This window comes from Onychomys torridus, chromosome 21, assembly GCF_903995425.1.
Source record: "Onychomys torridus chromosome 21, mOncTor1.1, whole genome shotgun sequence".
NCBI classification, from domain to species: Eukaryota; Metazoa; Chordata; class Mammalia; order Rodentia; family Cricetidae; genus Onychomys; species Onychomys torridus.
In genome coordinates, this window is record NC_050463.1 from 33,179,963 (window position 1) to 33,204,479 (window position 24,517).

Sequence of the window (24,517 nt, forward strand, 5' to 3'; positions counted from 1 at the left end):
CAAAAACAGTCTGTTTCCATGGTATGGAGTTGCTGATCAGGATAGAATCACCACTCTGAAATGGCACATTTCACTCTAAAAATGTAACTGCTTTTGAAATCACTAAGACCTTTAAAACATTGTCTCTCTCACCATGCAGGGGGCCTAGTCCAGTCCCATGCAGGCTCCACAGCCACTGATCCAACTTTCATGAATTCCCTCTAGATTGGTTTGGTCTTCTTTGCATGTTTCCCCATCATGATCCTAATGCACTCGCTCATAGAATCCCTCTTCTCTCTCTTTGAGGGAGGCCCCCTGGTGGTAGGGTCAGAATCCATCTCTAGTCCGAGCAGCCTTGAGTCAGGGGAAGGGCTTGGACTTGCCTCTACTGAATGTGCCTTCACATGGGAGGCCTTGCCTTCTTGTGGGAGGGAGTGGGGATGCATTGTGAGTGGAGGCTGGGGGCCTGGAGGAGAGAAGAGGGGGATCTTTGATTGGTATGTAAAATGAATGAAAAAAATTCTTAATTAAAAAAAAGAAACAAAAACAAAAAACCATTGTCTCTCACTCTGGCACTTACTGATGGGCACACACTGTGATAATTATGTCCTTTAACAATGTTGTCCTTGTGTACACATCATAGAATGTACTTGCACAGATAGCAACAGTCAGGTGCTTAACATGGCCTCTGAGTGCAGTGAGATGCAGAAAACATGAGATGTATCTTCCTGCTGCCACTGTGACATGGCATACTGTTTTACAGGGAGCTTTTTTTTCATATGTAGAACATTCTAAAGTAATGATAGATATAGCAAATTCATAAATCAGCAACATTTCATTTATCATTAAGTTGCACATACTGTACATAATGGCACAAGCTATACTTCCATGTTACTGCCAGCATAGATTGTCTCCACCAGCATCATCCCAAATACATGAATAATGAACTAAAATGTCATGACAGCTAATGTTGCTAGGTGGTAGCAATGTTTCAGCTCTGTTGTAATTATATGAAGCCACCATTGTAAAAATTGTCATCATTGCCTTTAATCCCAGCATTCGGGAGGCAGAGCCAGGCGGATCTCTGTGAGTTAGAGGCCAGCCTGGTCTCCAAAGTGAGTTCCAGGAAAGGTGCAAAGCTACACAGAGAAACCCTGTCTCAGAAGGAAAAAAAAGTTGTCATCATTGACTAAAAGGTTATTATATAGCATGACTATGCTTATTCCTACCACATTGCATGTATTCCACAAATACTTGTATGACCTTGCCAACTTTACACCCATAGCCCAACAATTAGTACTCATCCCCACTTTGTTGTTAGTTAGTTTGTTGAGACAATATTTCAGTGTGTAGCCCTGGCTGTCCTGGAACTTCTTCTGTAGACCAAGCTGGCCTCTAAGTCATAGAGATCCACCTGTCTCTGCCTCCCGAGTGCTGGGATTAAAGGTGTTCACCACCACTGCCCGGCTCATCCCCACTTCCTATAGGTACATCTTTCTGTCCAGTGTTCAGGATTGAACGCAGCTTTGTGCATGCTAGTCAGGTACTCTTAACACTGAGTGACATCCCTAGCCTAGAACGTCTGTCATTCTAACTTTTCTGGGTCCTAGTACCCTTTGAGACCCTCTTGGTGTCTTTACGGGCACAGGAACAAATACATTTTTTGTTGTTGTTGGTTTTTCGAGACAGGGTTTCTCTGTGTAGCTTTGTGCCTGTCCTGGAACTCACTTGGTAGACCAGGCTGGCCTCGAACTCACAGAGATCCACCTGCCTCTGCCTCCCGAGTGCTGGGATTAAAGGCACCGCCTGGCACAAATACATTATTATCTGGAGTCTGCAGAAGTCATGGATAAAACCCTTCGGAAGACTACAGACATGTCTATAACTGGAAAGAAGCAGAGTCTGATCAAGCCTGGCCTTCATCTACAAAGATAGACACTAACGGTTCCAGAAGTGAGGAACCCAATCACACCATGAGTTGATGGCAAAGCAGAGATTTGGGCCCAAATCTCACTTCCTACCTAGTGATCTTAACTAGAAGGTAAAAAAGGTATAATAGCACTGTTTCTGTGGCTCCCAGGAAAAAAGCTAACTTTGTCAAACTCAGGATAGATTGGTGCGTTAAGTTCTGACAGCCAAACACCCTGTTCTGTCATTCACAATCTGACACCTGTAGATTTTAGATTCTGCCTCTGTAAGATGGTCAAGAATCCTGACAGACCAATTGAGGCGGCGGGCCTTTGGGTGGCACTGTGTCGGTCGAGTCCCTGCTGGCAGAGCATCCCTGATCTCAGTTTGGGGACCCGGTAGCCGGCCTGGGGACTGTGTCTAAGCAGCACAGCACTCTCCCCAGAGCTTCTGGCTAGATTCTCGGCTGCGGATAAATTCAGTACCACGGACAGCTCCACGGTCCTGCCCACTTCTTGTTCCTGGAGAAGGGAAAACCTCGGACTAGCCTGTTCTGGAGACACACTCTATTCTGTGTGAGGGAAGAACTCTGCATCCGGAAAGAGCAATCTTTATGCCTCAGCCGGCTTCTCCCTCCTCTACAGCCAGGGTGCTTCCAAAACTAGCTCCAGGGACACGGAGCCTATTGTCAGGATGCGCGCCCCTCTGGGGGCTGGAAGCTGCTGGACTCGAAGCTGCCGCTGTCATTGCTTCTACAATCAGTTCGTGTTCTTCGCTGACGTCAGTCGGAGCTGTCCTGGTGCTATATAAGGCTGGCGGCGGTCCCGGGACAGACCCCGTGCTCCCCAAGGCGTCTTCAGCCCGTCCCGGGGGACAGAGACTGGAGCTCCATCTTACACCGGGCAGACACTCCGACAACCTGTGAGTGGCTCGGAGCAACGATCCAGACTCCCTTAGCACCAAGACTCTGCACTCAGCCCACCCAATGCGACCCGCCGGGAGGGAAGGAGGGAGAGGGGCGGGGGAACTGGACCGGTGCAGCGGCTGGGGCTGGTGGGCAGGCTGTGGACACCAGGCAACAGCTGGAGGGTCCCAGCGGGGGCACTGGGCGTGCGCGCGAAGGGGCTCGTGTCACCTGAGGCTGCTCCAAGCGCACCTCACCCTCTGCTGCCCCTGTGTGTCCAGGGCAGGTGGCACCATGAGGCAGAGGGGACGCGCTGCGCTCCTAGTGGCTCTGCTGCTCCTGGCACAGCTGCGCCCCGGGAGCAGCCAGTGGAGCCCTGCGACTGCGGCGACCGGGGTCCAGGATCCGAATCTGCGATGGAGCCCCGGGGCGCGGAATCAGGGCGGCGGCGCCCGCGCGCTCCTCTTGCTCTTAGCCGAGCGCTTCCCGCGCCTCGCCGGAGGATCGGGGTCCGCGGGCGAGCGGCAGCGACGGGACGACCCTCCGCTGTCCATTGACCTCACTTTCCACCTGCTGAGGACCCTGCTGGAGCTGGCCCGGACACAGAGTCAGCGCGAGCGCGCAGAGCAGAACCGCATCATACTCGACTCGGTGGGCAAGTGATCCGCCCGGTGTGGGGTCACCCCCCACACACCCCGAAAGGCTCGACCCTTTCCCTTACCTACCGCGGGGCTGGAGCGCGCACGACCGAAGCTGGCTCAGTCCCGTGGTGCAGCGCTGCCCAGAGTCACCCTGAGCACTCTGCGTGGCTATTTTTTTTAAAAAAAAATAATAAAACTGCCCAAGAGCTTAGCCTCTATCTTTTGTCGTGGGGGTGGGGGGCGCACCGGCAAGTATAGAAGGGTGGGAAATTTGGGGGGATTGGTGCTCCCCAGACCAGTAGGAGACACAGCATGCTAAGTGGGGTGGGAGAGGAAGGCTGTCTGTCAGTTAAGTCCCTGGGGGCTCATCGCCCCTCCCCCAGCACGTCCAAATCCCGGAACTCAGAGGTCCTGAGATCCCACCCCAGACGCCTTTCCGAGGTCTCAGGCTCAGGGGTCCACCTCTAATGTAAAGGAGTTGTCCACGGGGAGGGGGCTTATTATTTCACCTCCTCCCCTTCAAACGATCTCGGGTTGTGAAAGGGCAGAATGGTGTCGAGGTTGCTTCTAGGAGTGGGCAGCGAAAGGAGCCGAGGACGTGGGACGCAAGAGTCCTTTATTGAGACCCTTCCCGGGGGCGGGACGCCGAGCTGGGTGGCGCGGTGGTCTCCGAGCAGAGATGCTCAGCATCCCTTGCCTCCCGCTGCAGGCGCGCGCTCTGGATCAGGGTCTGGTCAGTGCAGGCCTGTTCCCGGGAAAGACAGCTTGGTGGGCGGGTGATCCAGAAGAACAAGCCCCCCAGTCCCCGACGGCCAGCGTTCCCTACTCCCACCTAGTCCCCAAAGCCCGCGCGGAACCAACTGTGGGAAGTGAGTGCGCTTTTCCGCGCGCGCGCTAGAGGGCGCGCTTTTGCGGCTCCCGTTGAGTGACACTTAGCGAGTCGGGGCTACCAGCAAGTCCTGGTGCCGCTGGAAAAAGCAATCTCCCAAGGCCGGCTAACCAGTCTCACCCCGAAGCCCGAGTCCTACCTTCTGGCCCGTCCAGCCGCTCCTCCTCCAGCCCAGCGTTGCTCTCGTCCCCGTCCAAAGCCACCTCGTCATCCTCTTCTTCTCCCGCGGCGCCTAGGGGGAAGGCAGGCCCGGTGAAGTGGAGCCCCTGCTCCTCCGGCTGGAGCATCCCCTCCCTCATGCGCTTTCGGCCGGTCTAAACAGTCCCTCCCTCGGCTCCCTCACCCGGCTGGAAGTCGATGGTCCGCAGCATTTCGGCCACGTGCTCCACGCTCACAGAGAATTGCTCCATGCTCTCATAGCCTGGCTCCGGCCGTCCAGCCAGCTCCACCTTCGACATCGCCCCGACCCTGTGATGGCCACCGGGGCTCAGCAGGGGACTGACTCCTCCGCTCGCCCAAGCCCATGCCCAGATCAGAAGGGAAGAATCCACGGGGCCCCTTCCTTTTCCCACCGCGCAGACTACTCACTTGTTGATCAGCTCCTTGGCCTGCTGCAGGGGAGAAAAGGGGGGAGAAGGTGAGCGCTGGGCCAGCCCCGGCAAAAGGCCCCGTTTCTGATTCTCACCAGTCCTGCGGGGTAGGTGGGGGCGTATACCCCAATTTGTTAAGGAGGGAGAGAGAGAGAGAAAGACAGAGAGAGAGAGAGAGAGAGAGAGAGACAGAGAGACAGAGACAGAGAGACACAGAGAGACACAGAGAGACACAGAGAGACAGAGAGAGAGACAGAAACAGAGAGACAGAGAGAGACAGAGAGAGAGACAGAGACAGAGAGAGACAGAGACAGAGAGACAGAGAGAGAGACAGAGACAGAGAGACAGAGACAGAGACAGAGAGGGGGGTGACTATCCAGGTGACAAGGTGGGGGCGTATATCCCAATTCGTTAAGGAGAGAGAGAGAGAAAGACAGAGAGAGAGAGAGAGACAGAGAGACAGAGACAGAGACAGAGAGACACAGAGAGACACAGAGAGACACAGAGAGACACAGAGAGACAGAGAGAGAGACAGAAACAGAGAGACAGAGAGAGACAGAGAGAGAGACAGAAACAGAGAGACAGAGAGAGACAGAGAGAGAGAGAGAGAGAGAGACGGAGAGAGAGAGACAGAAACAGAGAGAGACAGAGAGAGACAGAGAGAGACAGAGACAGAAAGAGAGACAGAGAGAGAGACAGAGACAGAGAGACAGAGAGAGAGACAGAGAGAGACAGAGACAGAGAGACAGAGACAGAGACAGAGGGGGGGGTGACTATCCAGGTGACAAGGTGGGGGCGTATATCCCAATTCGCTAAGGAGAGAGAGAGAAAGAGAAAGACAGAGAGAGAGAGAGAGAGAGAGAGAGACAGAGAGACAGAGACAGAGACAGAGAGACACAGAGAGACACAGAGAGACACAGAGAGACACAGAGAGACAGAGAGAGAGACAGAAACAGAGAGACAGAGAGAGACAGAAACAGAGAGACAGAGAGAGACAGAGAGAGAGAGAGAGAGAGAGAGACGGAGAGAGAGAGACAGAAACAGAGAGAGACAGAGAGAGAGAGAGAGACAGAGACAGAGAGAGAGAGAGAAGGGTGACTTTTCCCAGGTCACGGTGACAAGAAATTGCCGCAGGGAAGACTTGACCCGGCTCCCCGGGCCCTGATTCCCGGCACCCGGGGTGCCTGCCGCCCTCCCTCTCTGCCCACCTGGAGGTAGAGAGCCATCTGCGGCTCCTCCATGGACTGGATGGCCGACTCCACCAGCTTGGAGGAAAGCTCCAAGTGGTCTCCGTACTGACGGATGAGGCCGCGCACACGCTGCAGCTTCTCCTCCTGCTCCCGGGCCAGCGCTAGCAGCAGCTCGCCCTTGCGCTCCTCCAGCACCGCGCACAGGGTCTCGAACCTCTGGTTCAACAGCTGCTTCTGCCTGCGGCTGTTGTCCTGAAGGGTCAGAGCAAGTCTGAAGGAGGTGGTGGCCGAGCGCCCCCAGCGCTGCCAGAGCGGGGTATTTTACCCCTCTCCCCTTCTCAAAGGGGAGCCAAGAAGGAAGGTGTGTCTAGGGTCACACCTTGAGTTAGAAGCACAGAATTCAGCTCAGATCTTTTTCAATTAACAAGGAGGACAACACATTTCGAAGTTGCTCCTGGGGGCCATGTATGTCACTGGCCCTGGCTTGGCTTTAATTTCTTTTTTGTTGTTGTCATTTTGTTTTTTGGTTTTTCGAGACAGGGTTTCTCCGTGTAGCTTTGCGCCTGTCCTGGAACTCACTCTGTAGCCCAGGCTGGCCTCGAGCTCACAGAGATCCGCCTGCCTCTGCCTCCCGAGTGCTGGGATTAAAGGCGTGCGCCACCACCGCCTGGCTATTTCTACAATTTTATTTATATTATTTTCAATTCAAGTATATGTACTTGGTGTGTGGGTGCCCATGGAGGCCAGAGGAAGTGAATTCCCCTGGAGCTGGAGTTACAGGCAGTTTTGAGCCAGGCAATGTGGATGCTGGGAATTGAACTCTGGTCCTCCACAATAGCAGTACCTTCTCTTAACCCCGGGTCATCTCTCCAGCCCCACTCATTTATTTTTGAGATGAGTCCAATGGGCCTTAAATGAGAAATCCTCCTGCCTCAGCCTCCAGAGTGCTGGCATGATTGTCTCTGCTTGCTTATTTATTTATTTAGATTTTTTAGTGGTGGGCTCTCCATAAGTTGCCTAGGCTGGCCTGGAACTTGGATTATCCTACATCCACCCCTCTGGTCATCACTGTTTTATATAGTCAAAAATAAACAAAACCAAAGCAGAGAAGATTCCAGTAGCTTGACCAGCATTGCAGAGCAGGTGGGTGAGTGCTGGGAGCGACCTGGCTAAAAACAACCCACCACGATCTAGAGTCGAGAAACTTTCTGGGCAGTCTGGCCAGAAGTCAAAGAGAAACAGTTCTCTTTGAATGTCAGGGTCTCCAGACAGACTATTGACGGTTCCGTCCCTTTGTCCTCCCAGCCCATGCTCACCTCAATGGTCTGGCACACCTCCTCCATCTGCGTGATCACAGCTTGCACACGGTCATTGCCTGCCACCAGCATGGCGATGCCGTCACTCAGCTCACTCTGTCACACACACATGGGCCAGCTGTTAGAGCTGGAAGCCCCAGCCTGCTTCCGCTGCCCTCTCATCCCACCGGGACTGTCCCCACCTCGCCCATTCAGGGACATCTACAAAGATCTAGAAGGCTTGGGATACTTCAAAAAGCATGGGAACACATCCTGTGGATTCTTAGGAACCCTCCACCCCCAAATGTGAAGGGAAGTGACATTCTCTAATCACCCACTATGCACCAGACTCGGCCTAGGTGATTTATCAGTAGTATCGTCTTCCACGGGTTCTGGAAAATCCTTAGGGCTACCCATTCAGACAGCATTTCTTCCTTCTATTCTTGTGATTCCGGGAGTCAAGTAGGACTTATGTTAGACCTTCCCATCCTCAACCTCCCACTCCCCGGTGCATTCTGGGTCTGTTGGTTGTTGGCGCTCTTCTGTGTTCAGTAATTGTTTCTTCTGAGAAATCCATCACTTGATGGTTTTTCAACAGTTATTAATTTCTAAAAGCTCTGCTTGGTTCTTTGACGAGTCTGTTTCTCTGTCTGGTTTTGGTTTGGTTTTTCTTGGATGGGGTCTCTCTGTATTGTCTAAACTGGCTTTGAACTTGTTACCCTCCAGCCCCAGCCTCCCTAGTAGCTGAGATGACAGTCCACACCATCACAGCAGACTGCTGCATGGCCATTTTTCATATGTTTTCAGTTCTGGGAATCTCCCCAGGGTCTTGTGCTAGGCAAGTGCACTATATTTCCAATCCTACTTTTAGTTTTATTTCATCTCTATTTTTCTTTAAAACAGGGTCTCCTTATATAACAGCCCAGGCCAGCTTGGAACTCCTTATGTAGCCTAGGCTGGCCTCATACTAGCGATCCTCCTGCTTCAGGATCCTGAGTGCTAGAACTTCAGAGTGCTCAACCATGCCTGGCATTACTCCATCTTCGAAAAACACTTTGTACATAGTGAGTTTCTGTCCTTCAATAGTTCCAACATCTGAATTCCCCAAGGATCTAAACTGTGATTGTTCCTGCTAACTGCACTCTGTACATCTTCAGCTGTGGATGACTGTTCTGTTGATAGCAATCCAAGGTCAGCCTACAGGTCTACATTGAAGGGATTTTCCTGCAGCTTAGAATTTGCGTTTGTTTCTGTCAAAAGTCAGGAGACACCATTGCTTGCTTTACTATCCAGGGATTCCGACATGAGCCGAGGTCTGGGAGTCTTAGATGCACCCCTACCCACACACCTTCGCAGGTTCTGTGGTTTAGCTGCCTCTCTCTAGCCAGCTGTCCCCCGTTGTCAGAGAAATATCTAAGCTGTGTGCAGAGGCTCTCTGACCCTGTCCTCCTCACCCCTCCTAGGACCCCCCTTTCTTGTCATGTCCCAACCAATCTGATCTTAAAACGGCAGCACATGGAGAAGCTGCGTGACGAAAGACCCTCAAGGGGTCTCAGCCGCTGTGGTGAAGCTGCTGCCGCCATGTGTTGTCTAATGCCGTGGTGACAGCAGCCACCACCTCCACCTTGTCCGACAGGTGAAGAAAGCCGGGGACAGAGGGGACAGAGAGGTCAGGTAACTTCCCCAAGGATGTGTGCAGAGTCAAGAACCAACCCAGGGTGTTGGCCCCCGATCTGCTACGCCTTACCTAAGTCAAGTGAGAACTACCCTCCCCTTCCCGAATCCCTCCCTGACGGGATACCTTCTGGCGTTTGTAAATGGTGGGCAGCGGGGCCACCTCGCAGTCCTTGTGGGCACCGAAGACCTTGCAAAGAGAGCAGGTGGGCACCTCGCAGCTCAGGCAGTAGATGTTGATCTTCTCGTCCTCGTGTTCCTCACACATGAGGTGCTGTTCAGCCTTGGAGTGCAGTGGCCTGAGGACAAGGTAGCAGCAGTCAAGGCACCAGGCTGTGGTGACTAGTGGTGAGCAGCTTACACCGGAAGAAGGGATGCTCCAGGGAAGGCTGGACCACTGGGGTGGGGGGGCAAAGATGTCCCACAGGAAGTCATGGGAGCTGGTGAGGTCTAGGACACTGCGGTGGACTTTGGTCGCAGACCACGAAGGAATAAGACTGAACACTGGCTCCAGAAGCAAAGTCAGGCCTCCCTGGGGAGGAAGCCAATCCCCTCCTCCCGGGGTCCACTCCCTTCCCCATTGTGTGTGCCCCTCCCCCACACTGGATAATTTTATGTCAACCTGATGCCAGCTAAAGTCATCAGTGAGGAGGGAACCTTGTGTTTCCCAGCATAAAGGCTGGGTGAGGTAGTCCAGTGGAGATTGGTCCTACCTCAACTCGATGTCTGTCCCATGCTTTGTTCAAGCATGGAGGTCTGTCCCTTTCTGAATGGAGCCAGAGGAATGGATGGGGAGGGGGGTAGATGGGAGTCAGAGATGGGGGACAGAGGGGGTAGGAGAGGGAACAGGAGGAGGGGAGGGAGGGGTACTGTGGTTGGTATGTAAAATAAATGAAACAAATGTTAATTCAGTAAGATTTTTTTGTTTTGTTTTGTTTTCAAGACAGGGTCTCTCTGTAGCTTTGCGCCTTTCCTGGAACTCACTTGGTAGTCCAGGCTGGCCTCGAACTCACAGAGATCCACCTGGCTCTGCCTCCCGAGTGCTGGGATTAAAGGCGTGCGCCACCACTGCCCGGCAATTAAGTAAGATTTTTTTTAAAAAAAGAGAAAAGAAAATAATGTTTTTGTAAAATGGGGCTGTAGGCAGGCCTGCAGGGCATTTTCTTAAATAGTGATTGATGGGGGAAGGTCCAGCCCATTGTGGGTAGTGCCATCCCTGGGCTGGTGGTCCTGGGTTCTATAAGAAAGCTGGCTGAGCAAGCCATGAGAAGCAAGCCAGTAAGCATCACCCTCCATGGCCTCTGCATCAGCTCCTGCCTCCAGGTTCCTGCCCTGTGTGAGTTCCTGTCCTGACTGCCTTCAGTAAGAGATTATGATGCGGAAGCGGAAGCCTAATAAATGGCTTCCTTCCCACGTTGTTTCTGGTCACGGTGTTTCATCACAGCAATGGTACCCTGACTAAGACAACCCCTCTATCCCTGATGGTGCAGGCTCTTCCCTCCGAGAGGCCAGCAGCCAGGCATCTCACCGGGAGGATTCTTGCTTGTAGATGTCAATAATGTTCTCCACTAGCAGGTTTCTCTGCAGGCCGTAGACCCCATGCCGGTCCAGGACAACCTCATGCCTGCAGGACGGGCAGCGGAACCGACCTCCTGAAGACACAGTTGTGGAGCCCCGGGATTGCCACAGAGGGTTAGAGGCCTGTGAGGACAGGTAACAAGACAACAGAATTTCTTTTCTTTTTTGGGGGTGTGTGTGTGATTTTTTTTTAAGATTTATTTATTTATTATGTATACAGTGTTCTGTTCAGTTGTGCTGGCTGGTTTTGTGTGTCAACTTGACACAAGTTAGAGTCATCAGAGGAAGGAGCCTCAGCTGAGGAGATGCCTCCTTGAGATCCAGCTGTCAGGCATTTTCTCATTTAGTGATCCATGGGGGAGGGCTGGGCCCATTGAAAATGGTGCCATCCCTGGGCTGGTGGTCCTGGGTTCTATAAGAAAAAGCAGGCTGAGCAAGCCATGGGGAGCAAGCCAGTAAGCAGCACTCCTCCATCTGCATCAGCTCCTGCCTCCAGGTTCCTGTCCTGCTTGAGTTCCTGTCCTGACTTCCTTCGAACAGCAATGTGGAAGCACAAGCCAAATAAACCCTTTCCTCCCCAACTTGCTTTAGGCGATGGCGTTTTGTTGCAGCGACAGAAACCCTAAGACAGGTTGGTACCAGCACAGTGAGGTATGGCTGCGACAGACCTGACCATGTTTTGGGGAGGACTGTGGAAGGACTTTGAAACTCTGGACTAGAAGAACCTTTGAGTGTTGAGAGGTCAGTGAGATGCTCTGAGGTAAGAGTGTTGAGGGCGGTGCAGAAGATGGAGGCCTGGCTTGGGAAGTTTAAAGACTCTCCTGGGGCCTTTTGTTATTTTGAATTACGATCCTGTGGTTCTGGTTAACTGGGGCTGAAGGACCAGCTGTGATTGACAAGACTCCAGAACTACTAAAGCAAAACTTGTTTTGCTGGGGTACTTGATGCTGGTCGGCTGGAGCTAAGAAATTAGCCATGATTAGGAAGAGACCGGCATCACCGAAAGAAAATCTTCTAGGAGGTGTTTCCTGAGAGCACAGAGCAGCTATGTTCCAGGGGCAGCCAACAAAAAAAGCTCGCTACCCCCTCCCCCATGTCCTTCTTCTCGACATTCAAAGACAGGAGACTCACTGTTGGCAGTCTACCTAGGTTCTGAGGGCCTGCTGTGGCCAAGTACAGGCACTATAGGCTTCCCAGATGTTGAATCTAATCTAATCCTCAAGAGCTTTTGGTGAAGACAGTAGAGAAACCTGGGCATGTTGCGGCACACCTGATTTGTGAGGCAGGAGGATCAGGAGTTCAAGGTCAGCCTGGACTATAAGAGACCTGAAAAAGGTGTGTGTGTGTGTGTGTGTGTGTGTGTGTGTGTGTGTGTGTGTGTGCTCTGAGATAGCCCAGTTAGTAAAATGCTTGTCTCACAAGCATGAGGACCTGAGTTTAAAACCCAGACCCCTTGAAAGAGCTGGGCATGGTGGCACTACCTTGTAATCCCCCCAGTATTCCCCAGGCAACATCAATGCAATCTGGGTGACAGTACTTCCTGCCTTTGCTCTCCCTCTCCTCCCTTCCTTCCCTTCCTCCCTCTGTCTCTCCCTGTCTCTCCCTGCCTCTGTCTCTGTCTCTCTGTCTCTCTCTCTCTCTCTTTTCCTGAGACAGGGTTTCTCTGTGCAGCCCTGGTTGTCCTGGAACTCACTCAGTAGACCAGGCTACCCTCAAACTCACTGAGATCCCCCTGGCTCTGTTTCCAGAGTGCTGAGATAAAAGGTGTGCACCACCTCTGCCTGTCTTTTTCTTTTTCTTTTTTCTCTGAGGTTAAAGGTTGCCACAGCAACTAGTTTTCCTTTTTCTTTTTTTTTTCTTTCTTTTTTTAAAGACTGAGTAACCCAGACCGGCCTCAAACTCTGGTGTGTAGCTGAAGATGACCCTGAATTCTGATCCTCCTGCCTCCAACTCCCACGTGCTGGGATTACTGGTGTGTGCCACCACACTCAACTTCTTTATATAATTTCCAAAGTTCTTACAAGAACTCCGGAGTTTGGAAAAATGGATCAAACAGAACAAAAGGGGGCGCCGGAGTGCCATAATAAAACCAACAAAAGGTTTGAGAGGCCGGCAGAGAACTGACCTTTTCAGGGCCTGATATGGAAGCTGCCACTTGAGTAAGGCTTGGAGTCAGGGTAGAGGGAGCCAGGAAGGAGTAGTTGGGGTGATGGGAGCTTATTTTAAATTGGGAGGTGATGGGGGCGGGGAGAAGCTGGAAAGGCGGGTCTCATCCTAGAAGGCTTTTAAATCTGAGGATCTAAACTTGATTTTGTAGGCTGGGTTTCTAAACTGGGAGTAGACAGGGGAGTAGATTTGAACTTACAGCATTAACATGGACAGATGGACAGACGGACAGACAGAAGGGAGAGGCTAAAGGCAAGGGCCAGATAGGAAGTAAGTGCTACAGTCAATGCCAGGTCACGGGATGCTGGTGGCCGCAATTCTGAAGACAGTCGTGACCGAGAGGTGGGATTTGGACTGACTAGTGTCTTGGGCATGGGGAGAGGAGAAAGGTGGGGAGATTCTGAGGCTGCAGGCTTGGGTGCCTGGGAAGATGCCGCATCTCCAGCGTAGGAGGACTGACCCAAGGGTCACAGACCCAGCAAGACCCATGAAGAGAGTTCAGGGAGTCTGAACTCAGATGGGGCATGATGGCACCTTCACTTTCACTGACCTCTAGAGGAACCCAAGGTCTGAACAACAAAGGCATGCCACAAACCACAGTAGTTTACACAGCACCCGTGGCTTCACCCAAAGAAATAGTTGTTTTCATATCACATCACCCTTGGGATCACTTCTCATCATGTTATTAGACCCTCTGCTGATTTCATGATTTGTTTGTTTGGGTGATTTTGAGATGGGGTTGCTCTATGTAACCTAGGCTGTGCTGAGACTCACTCTGTAGACCAGGCTAGCCTCAAACTCACAGATCCACCTGCCTCTGCCACCCCTATGCTAGGGATCAAAAGTGTAGAGCACCTCACCTGACACAACATTGATTTTTAGATGGAACCATAGCTAGTGTGATGGCGCACGCCTTTAAATCCCAGCACTCAGGAGGCAGAGCTGGGCAGATCTCTAGTTTGAGGCCAGCCTGGTCTACAGAGCGAGATCCAGGACAGGCACCAAAACTACACAGAGTAAACCCTATCTCCAAAAAACAAAACAAAACCTAGTAAATCCCAGCACTTTGGAGTCAGAGGCAGGAGGATCTCTGTGAGTCTGAGGCCAACCTGGGCTACAGAGTGAATTCCAAGCCAGGCAAGGCTATGTGACAAGACTCTCTCTCAAAAACAAACAAAAAACATTGAATTGCTTCTTGATCTCTTATTTAAGATCAAGGACAGAAGGGTTCATGGGCTTTACAGTTGGAACCATAGGACAAAAAATAAATTATTCAGCCGGTGGTGGCACATGCCTTTAATCCCAGCACTTGGGAGGCAGAGCCAGGCGGGTCTCGGTGAGTTCAAGGCCAGCCGAGGCTACCAAGTGAGTTCCAGGAAAGGCGCAAAGCTACACAGAGAAACCCTGTCTTGAAAAAAACAACAAAAAAAAAAAAAAAAAGAAAAGAAAGAAAGAAAGAAAAGAAAAAGAAATTATTCTGCCCTGAGTGTAGGTCTCTAAATTTTCTCCTCACAAATAGGAATTTTAGATTCTAGGGTATTGGTGGAAACCTTAAGAAGTCTTCAAAAAAAATGGCTATGTCTATTCTGGGCTAAAGACCCTCCACCTAATTAACATTCAGTTAGCCAGATGTGCTCTTCTGTTTTTCTTGCTACTTCAGGAAGCTGATGGGCTCTGTCATGTACCATGACTGTCTTATCCTTCCCTTAAATGTCATGCCTGGAGTCAGCCCCATAAAGCACAACTTCATGTGCCAAGCATGTGCCGTGTGGAGGGAATTCCACCGCTCTAGGAAACACCTTGGTGGATGTCCCTACCCTGTATCTTGTGTGACTGTAACCTGTAGTCAGTGTTCTTCTCGTGGGACAGCCACGCCCCCGCTCTGCGGAGTCATGTTTGTGAAGATGCCAGTCCACTATAAAGCTCTACATGAACATGAAGGAGACACCTGCCATCTTAGTCTCTATGGTAAAGCACATGACTGCCCAGAGCCACGAGGCATGAAGTAACTGTTCTGGTTTTCACTGTGGAGGTGGAAATAAACCAAGTTGGAAGGTTTGATCCCCAGCATCGTATGCATTGGGTGTGGTGGCAGGCGGGTGCCTGTACCAGCCCTTGGGAGGTGGAGGCAAAAGGATGAGATGTTCATCCTCGGCTACATATTGTGTTCAAGGTCATCCTGAAACACAGGAGACCCTGTGTCAAACAAATAAAGGGAGTTCAATTCTAGGCTTTATGACTTTGGTGCAACAACCATGCTCAGAACTTGGTCTTTCAGAACCTTTCTCTAGAGGGCTGCACGATGCCTTCTAGTCCCTCTGTGATCTATCTAGAGAGGCTCTGTAAATGAGGTCACTCTGGCACGTGTGTACATATCTCAGTGTTTGTCCTCTGCCCTGGCTATCCAGGGAATGTTAATATGGGACATGGGTGTGAGGCACATCATTGGAGGCTACCACCTCTGACCTAATGGCCTTGGATTTTGTGAGCCAGACCCTAAGTCACACTGGAGGAAGTACAGGAACACAATGGGCAGAAGACATCTGATGAGAAGTGGCTCAGCTAAAGAAGAATCCAGGTTTTACCACAAGCTAAAAATGCTGGCTGAGAGTCTGGGGACTGCTGAGAAACAAGCCCCTCTGTTGAAGCAGGGACGCAGAGGCAGAGAGGAATGGGTCGAGTGAGGATGTAGAATAGGAAGGCCTTAAAAGTGATCATCCACACCAAGCATGGTAACTCATGCTTGTAATTCAAATCTGGGAGATGAAGGAAGGAGAGTCAAGAGTTCAAAGCCAGACTCAGCTGCATAGCAAGTTTGAGGCTAGCCTGGGGTACATGAGTGTATGTGTGTGTGTGTGTGTGTGTGTGTGTGTGTGTGTGTGTGAGACAGAGACAGAGAGACACAGAGACACACACAGAGACAGAGAGAGACAGAGACAGACACAGAGACAGACACAGAGACAGACACAGAGACAGACACAGAGACAGACACAGAGACAGACACAGAGACAGACACAGAGACAGAGACAGAGACAGACGATCATCCATAGTCATTTAAAATATTTGGTGGGGAGAGTTCAAAACAGGGTTTCTCTTTGTGTATCCTAGGCTGTCCTGGCACTCACTCTGTAGACCAGGCAGGCCTTGAACTCAGAGATCCTGCCTGGCTCTCCCTCTTGAATGCTGAAGTTAAATGTATGGGCCACCACTGCCGGGCTTATTTTTTTGAATTTTTTGAAAGCAGATTATTAAAATTACAAGAGATGTTCGTATTAGTTCAAACAGCCCTTGGGACTAAGGAGCTAAGTCCCCAGATAAATAGCTTGCCACTCAAGCATGAGGACATGAGTTCAGATCCTCAGTAACCACGTAAAAGATAACCATGGTACTGGATATGTAACCCCAGTGCTGGGCAGGGATGGAGAGCCACAGATGGAGGACATGTGATGGCAACCTCTGTGCTCTGTATGAGCATGCATGGGCACACACCAGCACAACATGCACACACACACACACACACACACACACACACACACACACACACACACTTCTAAAGATGTGAGAAAATAGTGAGATGGTAGGAGGACTCGGCCGTGGAGGGTTCTGTTCCCTGGGGAATTAAAATCCCAAACCCAAGCAAGGTCACTGTGACTCAGCATTTTAACAGATGAGATTCTCAAAAAGGAGACTTGGTCAAGGTGGGCTGGAGAAGCCCCAATGTCCAGCCAGGGGTTGAGGCACAGCACTTAGGAGGCTGAGGCAGGAGGATTGCAGTGAGTTCTAGACCAGCCTCAGCTATATAGAACATATCAGGCAAACCCAGCCAGAAATACATAGCAAAACACTGCCTCAAAAACCCAAAATACAGCAGGCTGCTGGGACTTTCAGTGGCGGTCTGTGCTAAACTCATCTTTCCCAGACTCCTTTTCACTAGAGAAATCTGTCTTCTCTCTCCCTCCCCTCTCTCCTTCCCTCTCTCTCTCCCCTCTCTCCTTCCCTCTCTCTCTCCTTCCCTTCCTCCCTCCCTCTCCCTCTCCCTCTCTCTCCCCCCCCCACTCTCTCTCTCTCTCTCTCTCTCTCACACACACACACACACACACACACACACACACACACACACACACTGACATAGCCCAGGCTGGCCTTGAACTCACTATGTAGAGCTAAGGGTGACTTGTGACATTTCTCATCCCCCTGCCTCCACATCTCAAGTGCTGGGATTGAGACACAAACCACCCACCGCCCTGCCTGGTTTCTGCAATGCACAGCAGCCGAGCACTCTCCATCAGTCCAGAAGGCCTCCGCGTTTGACAGTTCCCTCTGTAAAGCCCTCCCTGGCTGGACTTCCTCCAAGAAGATGGCTCATCCAGCAACCTCCTTCCAGTACCTTCTGGTTGTCTACTAAATGACAACAGGTTGCTTCTCAGAAACAAGTGCCCACAGCAGAGCGGAGGCCGATACAAAAATACACCAAAGACTTTAAAGTGGTTTGGACGTGATTAGAGTTTACAAATACAGAAAGAAACACATGGGAAGATGTTTATGTCAGATTCCCACACCAACAGCTTTGCGCTCCTCCAAATTTTTGGTAGCTGAGTGGGTGCAAGTGTGGGGAAGGGGAGGATTAGAGGGGGCTTATGTCATATTTTGAAGTTTTCTGTTTCATATCAGAGAAAAAGGATTATAGCTTTAAATAGAATTATGACAGCAACTAAGTGAAATAATGAGACAAGGGCTTGAAGGTAATCAAGTAACATGTCAACATAAACTGGGCATCATGTAAACACCTGTAATCCCAATATGGGGAAACTGAGACAGGAAAAGTGTCATCAGTTCAAGACCAGCTTCATCTACATAGTGAGTACTAGGTTAGCTAATGCTACTGTAAGATTCTATCTCGGGTTTGGGAATTTAGCTCAGTGGTAGAGTGCTTGCTTAGCAAATGCAAGGCCTGGGGTTCAATCCTCAGCTCCCCCCCAAAAAAAAAAAAACAAAAAAAAAAAAACCTCTATTTCAAACAATGATAAATTAGGCAAAAATGATAATTGTGTTCGGGAATCAGGATTAGATTATAGATGGTTTTCTCAAGTCCTTAATCTTGATCAGTAATTTCTTTTGAAACAAAAGTGTCTCATGTAGCCCAGGCTCTCATCCAAATCACTGTGTGGCTGAAAATGACCTTGAACTTCGGATCCTCCTGCTTCTGTCTCCTGTGTGTTGGGATTATAGATGTGTACCACCACACAAGTTTTATGTGGTGTTAGGGATTAAGCCTGGAGCTCTGTGTGTACTAAGTGAGCACTTTATCACCTGAACTGTGGCCCCAGGCTAACACCACAGCCACAGTCCCCCAGCAAACACTGAACAACTGCCGGATGCAGATAAACATTTTAGCAGGTGGATTAAATAAACTGCGGCCTGGTCATAATAATGGACACCGTGATGGTATTTGAAACAGAAAACGAGGCTGGGTGTGGTGACTCACATCTGTGATTAGGCACTTGGGAGGCTAAGTTAGGATCTTGAATTCAAGGTCAGCCTGGGCTACATCGTAAGACCTTGTCTCAAAATGGAACCAGCAGGACCAGAGGGCAAAGTCGTTTGCTTCATAACCCTTGTGGCTCTAGTTTGATTCCCAGAACCTGAGGAAGGGTAGGAGAAAACTGACATCATAAAGAAGTGTTGTCCTCTGACTTCTACACACGTGCCCCAACCAAAAGAATACGTAATACAAGCTAAAATACAGCAATAACAAAACAGAAGACATTCTTCTACGTGTGAATAAGGAACAAATTTAAACAAAAACAAAAACAAACAAAAAAAAAAAAAACGGGTGGTGGTGGTCCAAGTCTTTAATCCCAGCACTAGGGAGGCAGAGGCAGGTGGATCCCTCTGAGTTCAAGGCCAGCCGGGTCTGCAGAGCTAGTTCCTGGATAGCCAGTGCTACACAGAGAAACTCTGTCTCAAAAAAACAAAAACTTGAACAAAGGTGGTTGTTCTACTGTAAGTGTGTCTATCCGTGCAAACATGTACCTAAGCATGGAAATTTCTAGAAAGATTCTCAGGGAAGCTGGTAATCATTTGTATTTGGTAAAGGGAATTAAAGGTCTGAAGTTAGTAGCAGATTCATTTTTTTTTCATGCTATGAACGTCTAAGGTGTTTGAAAAAAATGTACACATAAAAATTTAAATGTGATATACTGTTGTCGTGTTTATAACTGTTAACTTTCTAGGCAATGTTCTGAAGGTTTTCTTCCTTAGTGATTTGAAGATGGAGGAACTGAAAGTCCTATTCTTGTCGCCATACTTAGAAAACAGACACTGTGATTATGCCTGGAGTTGTCAAAATGTGGAGGCAGTGTGTGAAAAGCGAAGTATGCTCATCTTTCAGATGGAGCTGTGATGTATAGACATGGGTGCAGCTGGGTAACTGGGTCAGCCTCCCCCAGGCCTTCCCAAATAAAGCATCGAGGACTGAGTTGTCCACTCTGTTCCCTGAGCAGAGCTGAGCGCTCTGCACCAGACCTACAGAACCATCTCAGAGCCCTGCCGGTCATGTTACTTCTCAAGTAATCTACACAGGCTTGGGTCTTGTTTGTTCTTGAGACAAGGTCGCATGTAGCCCAGGCTAGCCTCAAACTGACCATGCCTCCACCTCCTGAGTATGGGATTACAGGTGTGAGAGTAAGCTCTGTGAATACCAGGAAGCACTGAGAACATCCCCAACTTTTCACTTTTGGAGACAGGATCTTGGCAGACTAGCCTGGGCTATCTCAAAACTCAGGGGCTCAAGTGACCCACTCATCTCAGCCTCCTGAGCTGTACCAACAGGTGTGCCATTGAATCTGCTTTTGCACAGGGTGTGTCCCCAAACCTTCCTAGATCTCTCTGGGCTGAGATATATATTCTTGAGCTTCAGGAATTCTGCCTTGAAGAAGGAAGGTCATACACTCACTCTGCAGTCTCTCTATATGGCTATTCCTAGTCTCTGTGCTACACACCTTACCATTTACAAACCAACATTCTCCCATTTGTTTGTCTTTTAGACAGGGTCTCACTATATAACCTTGGCTGGCCTGGAGCTCACTGTATGGACTAGGCTGGCCTCGAACTCAGGAGAGATCCACCTGACTCTGACTTTTGAGTGCAGGTGTTAAAGGTATGTGCCACCACACTCGGCCCCTGGGCTACTTTTTACCAAATACTTTCCTTAGCATTCCAACATTTCTTTGACCTCACATATTTTAAGTTCTAATAATGGGATACCTCAGGGCCAGAGACGGCTCAGTGGGTAAAGTTGCCTGTCAAGCCTGACTGTTGTGGATGGAGAAATCCTACTCCACACATGTGCCATGGCGATGTGCAGAGAGAGGGAGAGGGGGAGGGAGGAAGGGACACACACACACACACACACACACACACACACACACACACACACGGAAGAAAGCAGTAGATGTTTCTGTATAAATACATGGAAAAGATGTCCTTTCTGGATATTTCAGCTTAAAAGGTGTCAGTTTTTCAGAGCAGGGGAAAAGCCAAGATGGTAGAAAAGGCATAGTCACACACCACAGAACTGGCTGAGTAGCCCAGGCTGGCCTCAAACTCGTGACAGTCCTCCTGCTTCCAGGATTACAGGGGTGTACCACCACAGTTTGACAAAGATTTTTGGTTTTATTTGTTGGTTTGAGACTGCATCAGGACAACATGCAGTCTAGGCCCCTAGACAGGGAAATCCAGGTCTCTACAGCCAAATAATGGCGGGTTTGGATACCCAGAATAAAGGGAAATCTGAGCAGGACTCAAGGGGACAGTGGCAGGAGAGATTTTGGGGTGTTGGCTACCCAGTGGAGAGGGTAGAAGACAGGGAATGTAGATGTGCTGTGATGGCCTAACTTAGCTCATTCATTGCCTTCAAACAACTATCTCAAGGTGTTGTGGGAAATTACTTTATGTAAAGGTGTGTTACATTTCTTTATGCTACATTTGTTTAACTATGTAAAGATGTGTTGTCTCAGCTTGCCTGACTGAGGCACCTGACTGGTCTAATAAAAAGCTGAACGGCCAATAGCTAGGCAGGAGAGGGATAGGTGGGGCTGGCGGCTGAGAGAACAAGTAGGAGGAATCTAGGCTCCAGAGAGAACGAGGGAGATGCCCAGGGCTAGCCAGCTAGGCAGTTGCCAGCCAGCCAGCCATAGAAGCAACGGGAAAAGTGGGACATCCAGAAGGAAAGAAGGTAAGAAGCCCCAAGGCGGAATGTAGATGAAGAGAAACAGGTTAAATTAAGTTATAAGAGCTGGTGGAGCAAGCCTAAGATAAGGCCAAACATTTATAATTCATAAATATCTGTGTCACGATTTGGGGCTGATGGTCCGAGAAAGCCTGCTACACCAAGGAGCCTAAAAGCCCATTCTCAACGAAGCTAAGACCGGCTTATGTCGAGGCTGCAGAGACAGCCCAGCCCTTTCGAACACGTGCTCTTTCTGAGCAGCAGAGTTTGGTCCTCAGCTCCCACATCACAAACACTGCAGCTCCAGCTCCAGGGGATCTGACACCCTCTTCTGGCTTCTGTGGGCACCCGTATGCACACACATATGGTCACACACACACACACACACACACACACACACACAATAACATTTTTTTTTTCAAGACAGGGTTTCTCTGTGTAGCTTTGGGCCTTTTTCCTGGAACTCACTTGGTAGCCCAGGCTGGCCTCGAACTCACAGAGATCCGCCTGCCTCTGCCTCCCAAGTGCTGGGATTGAAGGTGTGTGCCACCAGTGCCCAACAAATATTTTAAAAAACAGCTTGTGTTGGGGCTTGTGGGGTAGATCATTGGTAGGATGCATGTTTAACACACACAATGCCTTGGGTTAAGCACAGCACCAAAGAGAGATGGGGGGAAGGGCTGTGAAAAATCTCTGCTCAACCCTTCTCCTCATAGTAGGAATAATTATTTCAATTTTTAAAGATTTATTTTATGTGCATGTATTTTGCCTGCCCGCATGCATGCATGGTGCCCATGCAGGGAGGGTTCAGAAGGGGAGCCTCAGATCTCCTGGAACTAGAGCTACAGATGGGCGTGAGCCACCTTGTGGATGCGGGAACTGAACCTGAGTTGTTTGGGAGGGTAACAAGTACTCTTAGCCGCTGAGCCATCTCTCCAGCCCCAGACACTTTTTTTTTTCTTTTTGAGACAGGGTCTTGCTATATCTAGCCCCTGGCTATATGGGTATATTTGTTCCATAGACCAGGCTAGCCTCTAGTTTGTGGCTACATAGACCAGGCTAGCCTCTAGTTTGTGGCTACATAGACCAGGCTAGCCTCTAGTTTGTGGTTACATAGACCAGGCTAGCCTCTAGTTTGTGGCTACATAGACCAGGCTAGCCTCTAGCTTGTGGTTACATAGACCAGGCTAGCCTCTAGCTTGTGGTGCTCCTCCCAGGCCCTGTAACCACAGACCTGTCATAGAGCCTGGCTCCTGGTCAGAACGGTATTCCTGATGTTCCTGCCATGGATTTGTACACTGAGCCAGCCAGCTCTGACGTATTCAGTTTTACTTCATCTGCGAGGTCTCATGTGTCCCGTCTCTGTACTCTCCCTGACCTCTGACCCAGTACCACAGCCTACCTGAACTTCCATGAATGATGCAGCAAGAAAGCGAGCGAGCCTATGAATGTGTAAAGACTTCTGGGGCATGCATTTATTTAGTTGGTTAGACAGGGTCTCATATCACCCAAGCCAGCCTTAAACTCTAAACTCATTCTCCTGCTACCACGTCCCCAGGGCTGGGACAGCAAGCAGCCATGCATCACCGTGCCCAGCTCTTCTGTTTTTATTTTTGAAATGTGTCGACAGAATGGTATCAGTGACTTCACTTAGTTGCACTTGGCTCCTGAGCACAGATACACAGGCATTTCTGGGAAGTACAATTTTGCTTCAGCCTTCTGTCAGTCACCTGAATATCAGGCCATGGGCCTCTTTACCAGGTCAGGAAGGCTCACAGGTGTGAAACTGGGGAGAATTCCTGCTTCCCTGGCCTGCTGTGTCCAACCAGCTCCCTCATGAACAGAGGAGGAGCTCTGTCTCACTCAGCTCTGTTGGCACAGTAGGCTTCTCATGGTTTTACCATCAACCGTTTTTGTTGTTTTCAAGACAGGGTTTCTCTGTGTAGTTTTGGTGCCTGTACTAGATCTCACTCTGTAGACAGAGATCCGCCTGGCTCTGCCTCCCAAGTGCTGGGATTAAAGGCGTGTGCCGCTGCCACCACCACCGCCCGGCATCAATTTTTAATTTTAGATTTTTTTCTTGTTTTCTGTTTGAGAAAGAGTCTTGTTATGTAGCCCAAGTTGGTCCAGAATTCACTCTGTAAACCAGGTTAGCCTAAAAATCGTGACAATTGATCGATCGCCAAGCACGGTGGTGATGTCTCTCTAATCCCAGCACTCAGGAGGCAGAGGCAGGAGGATCTCTGTGAATTCGAGGACAGCCTGGTCTACAGAGCAAGATCCAGGACAGGCAGGACTACATAGACAGACCCTGTCTCAAAAACAAAACAAAATAATGACAATTCTCCCAAGTGCTGGAATTATAGGTGTATACCACTCATACCCAGTTATTATTTTAAAGGGTGTGTGTGTGTGTGTGTGTGTGTGCATGTAAGTGGAGGTCAGAGGAAAACTTCCAGAAGTCCCATACTTCACCATGTTATGTTTTGGGGATCAAATTTAGGTTGTCAGGTTTGGTAGCAAGTACCTTCACCCACTAACTGTCCTATTATTTTTCAGTACCTCAATATTTCATTGATCTAAAAAAAAAAAAAGGAAAAACTCAAAGCCTCCAAGTAGACAAAACCTAGTACAAAGCTCCCACGAGCCCAGGCAAGAGCTCTCTTCCATGCCAGCTTTTGCTTGTCCCCCTGGGATCACGCTTCCTAGCTGCTGTGGACACAGGCTGTGCTCCAGCCTCAGGGCAACTGCTGACTCATGCTCACTCTGGGATCCTCGGACCCCAACTCCAGTCAGGGCAGTTTCAGCACCTCCCACGGGGTGGGGGTGGGGGGGCTCTCCCACACCCGCCCACTCCTTGACCTAACCCACCTGTCCCCGAGCCCACCCACCTGGAAGACGTCGTTGGCACACTTGCGGCACAGGTTGTGCTGGCAGGGCAGGATCACCACGGGCTTGGAGAACATCTCCAGGCAGATGGGGCAGATGAGCTGCTTCTCCAGATTGTCCATGTTGTGCGCATCCCCAAGCAGCGGCTTGAAACCCACGGTGAAGTTCATCCCTCGGCGCTCTGGTGCCGGCCGTGGCTGTGGCCCTGGCCCTGTTCCTGGCCTCCTCTCGCTGCCCGGTGCACCCTTCCTCGGGAACTTTAGGCTGTCTGTGGAGTCTGAGGATCCCTGATGCTGCTCGCTCTTGAGAGAGTGGTGCTTCCTGTCTGTTCCTCTAACAGCTAGCTCCTCTCACCCCTGGCTCTTTCCAGACTCTTCGTCTGCACTCCTTGCTCAGAACCCTCTCCAGACACTTGAACTTTAGCTCCCCCTGTGAAATTCTCTCGTTCCCCCAAACCACCCTCTTGTTCTCTCATGGGGCAGCACTGTGTGTCCCTTCCTCCCTAGAGAGGTTAATATTACTGTGGGGGTGGGGAGCATCTGTGTGACATTCCAGCTCCCGATTTAGCTCCTGTAAGGCGAGCC

The 24,517-nt window shown here is 50.2% G+C and overlaps 2 protein-coding genes across 3 annotated transcripts; one reads left to right on the forward strand and one right to left on the reverse strand.

Annotated features, from left to right (window-relative positions):
- The first annotated feature begins 2,713 nt into the window (after positions 1-2,713).
- Ucn (urocortin) lies at positions 2,714-3,643 on the forward strand. Of its 2 annotated transcripts, none has more exons than XM_036170361.1 (2): positions 2,714-2,808; positions 3,073-3,643. In XM_036170361.1, the coding sequence occupies exon 2, from the start codon at positions 3,086-3,088 to the stop codon at positions 3,452-3,454; it is 369 nt and encodes a 122-aa protein (XP_036026254.1). In that variant the 5' UTR covers positions 2,714-2,808; positions 3,073-3,085; the 3' UTR covers positions 3,455-3,643. The 2 variants fall into 2 exon arrangements, with proteins under 2 accessions (XP_036026254.1, XP_036026255.1); XM_036170362.1 differs by having other exon boundaries at positions 3,078-3,643.
- Positions 3,644-4,054: 411 nt separating this feature from the next.
- Trim54 (tripartite motif containing 54) lies at positions 4,055-24,419 on the reverse strand. Its single transcript, XM_036171180.1, has 9 exons — positions 23,936-24,419; positions 10,599-10,771; positions 9,198-9,369; positions 7,418-7,513; positions 6,120-6,353; positions 4,910-4,932; positions 4,665-4,789; positions 4,461-4,553; positions 4,055-4,177 (listed from the first exon to the last, which is right to left on the reverse strand). The coding sequence occupies exons 1-9, from the start codon at positions 24,101-24,103 to the stop codon at positions 4,167-4,169; spliced, it is 1,095 nt and encodes a 364-aa protein (XP_036027073.1). The 5' UTR covers positions 24,104-24,419; the 3' UTR covers positions 4,055-4,166.
- Positions 24,420-24,517: the final 98 nt, after the last annotated feature.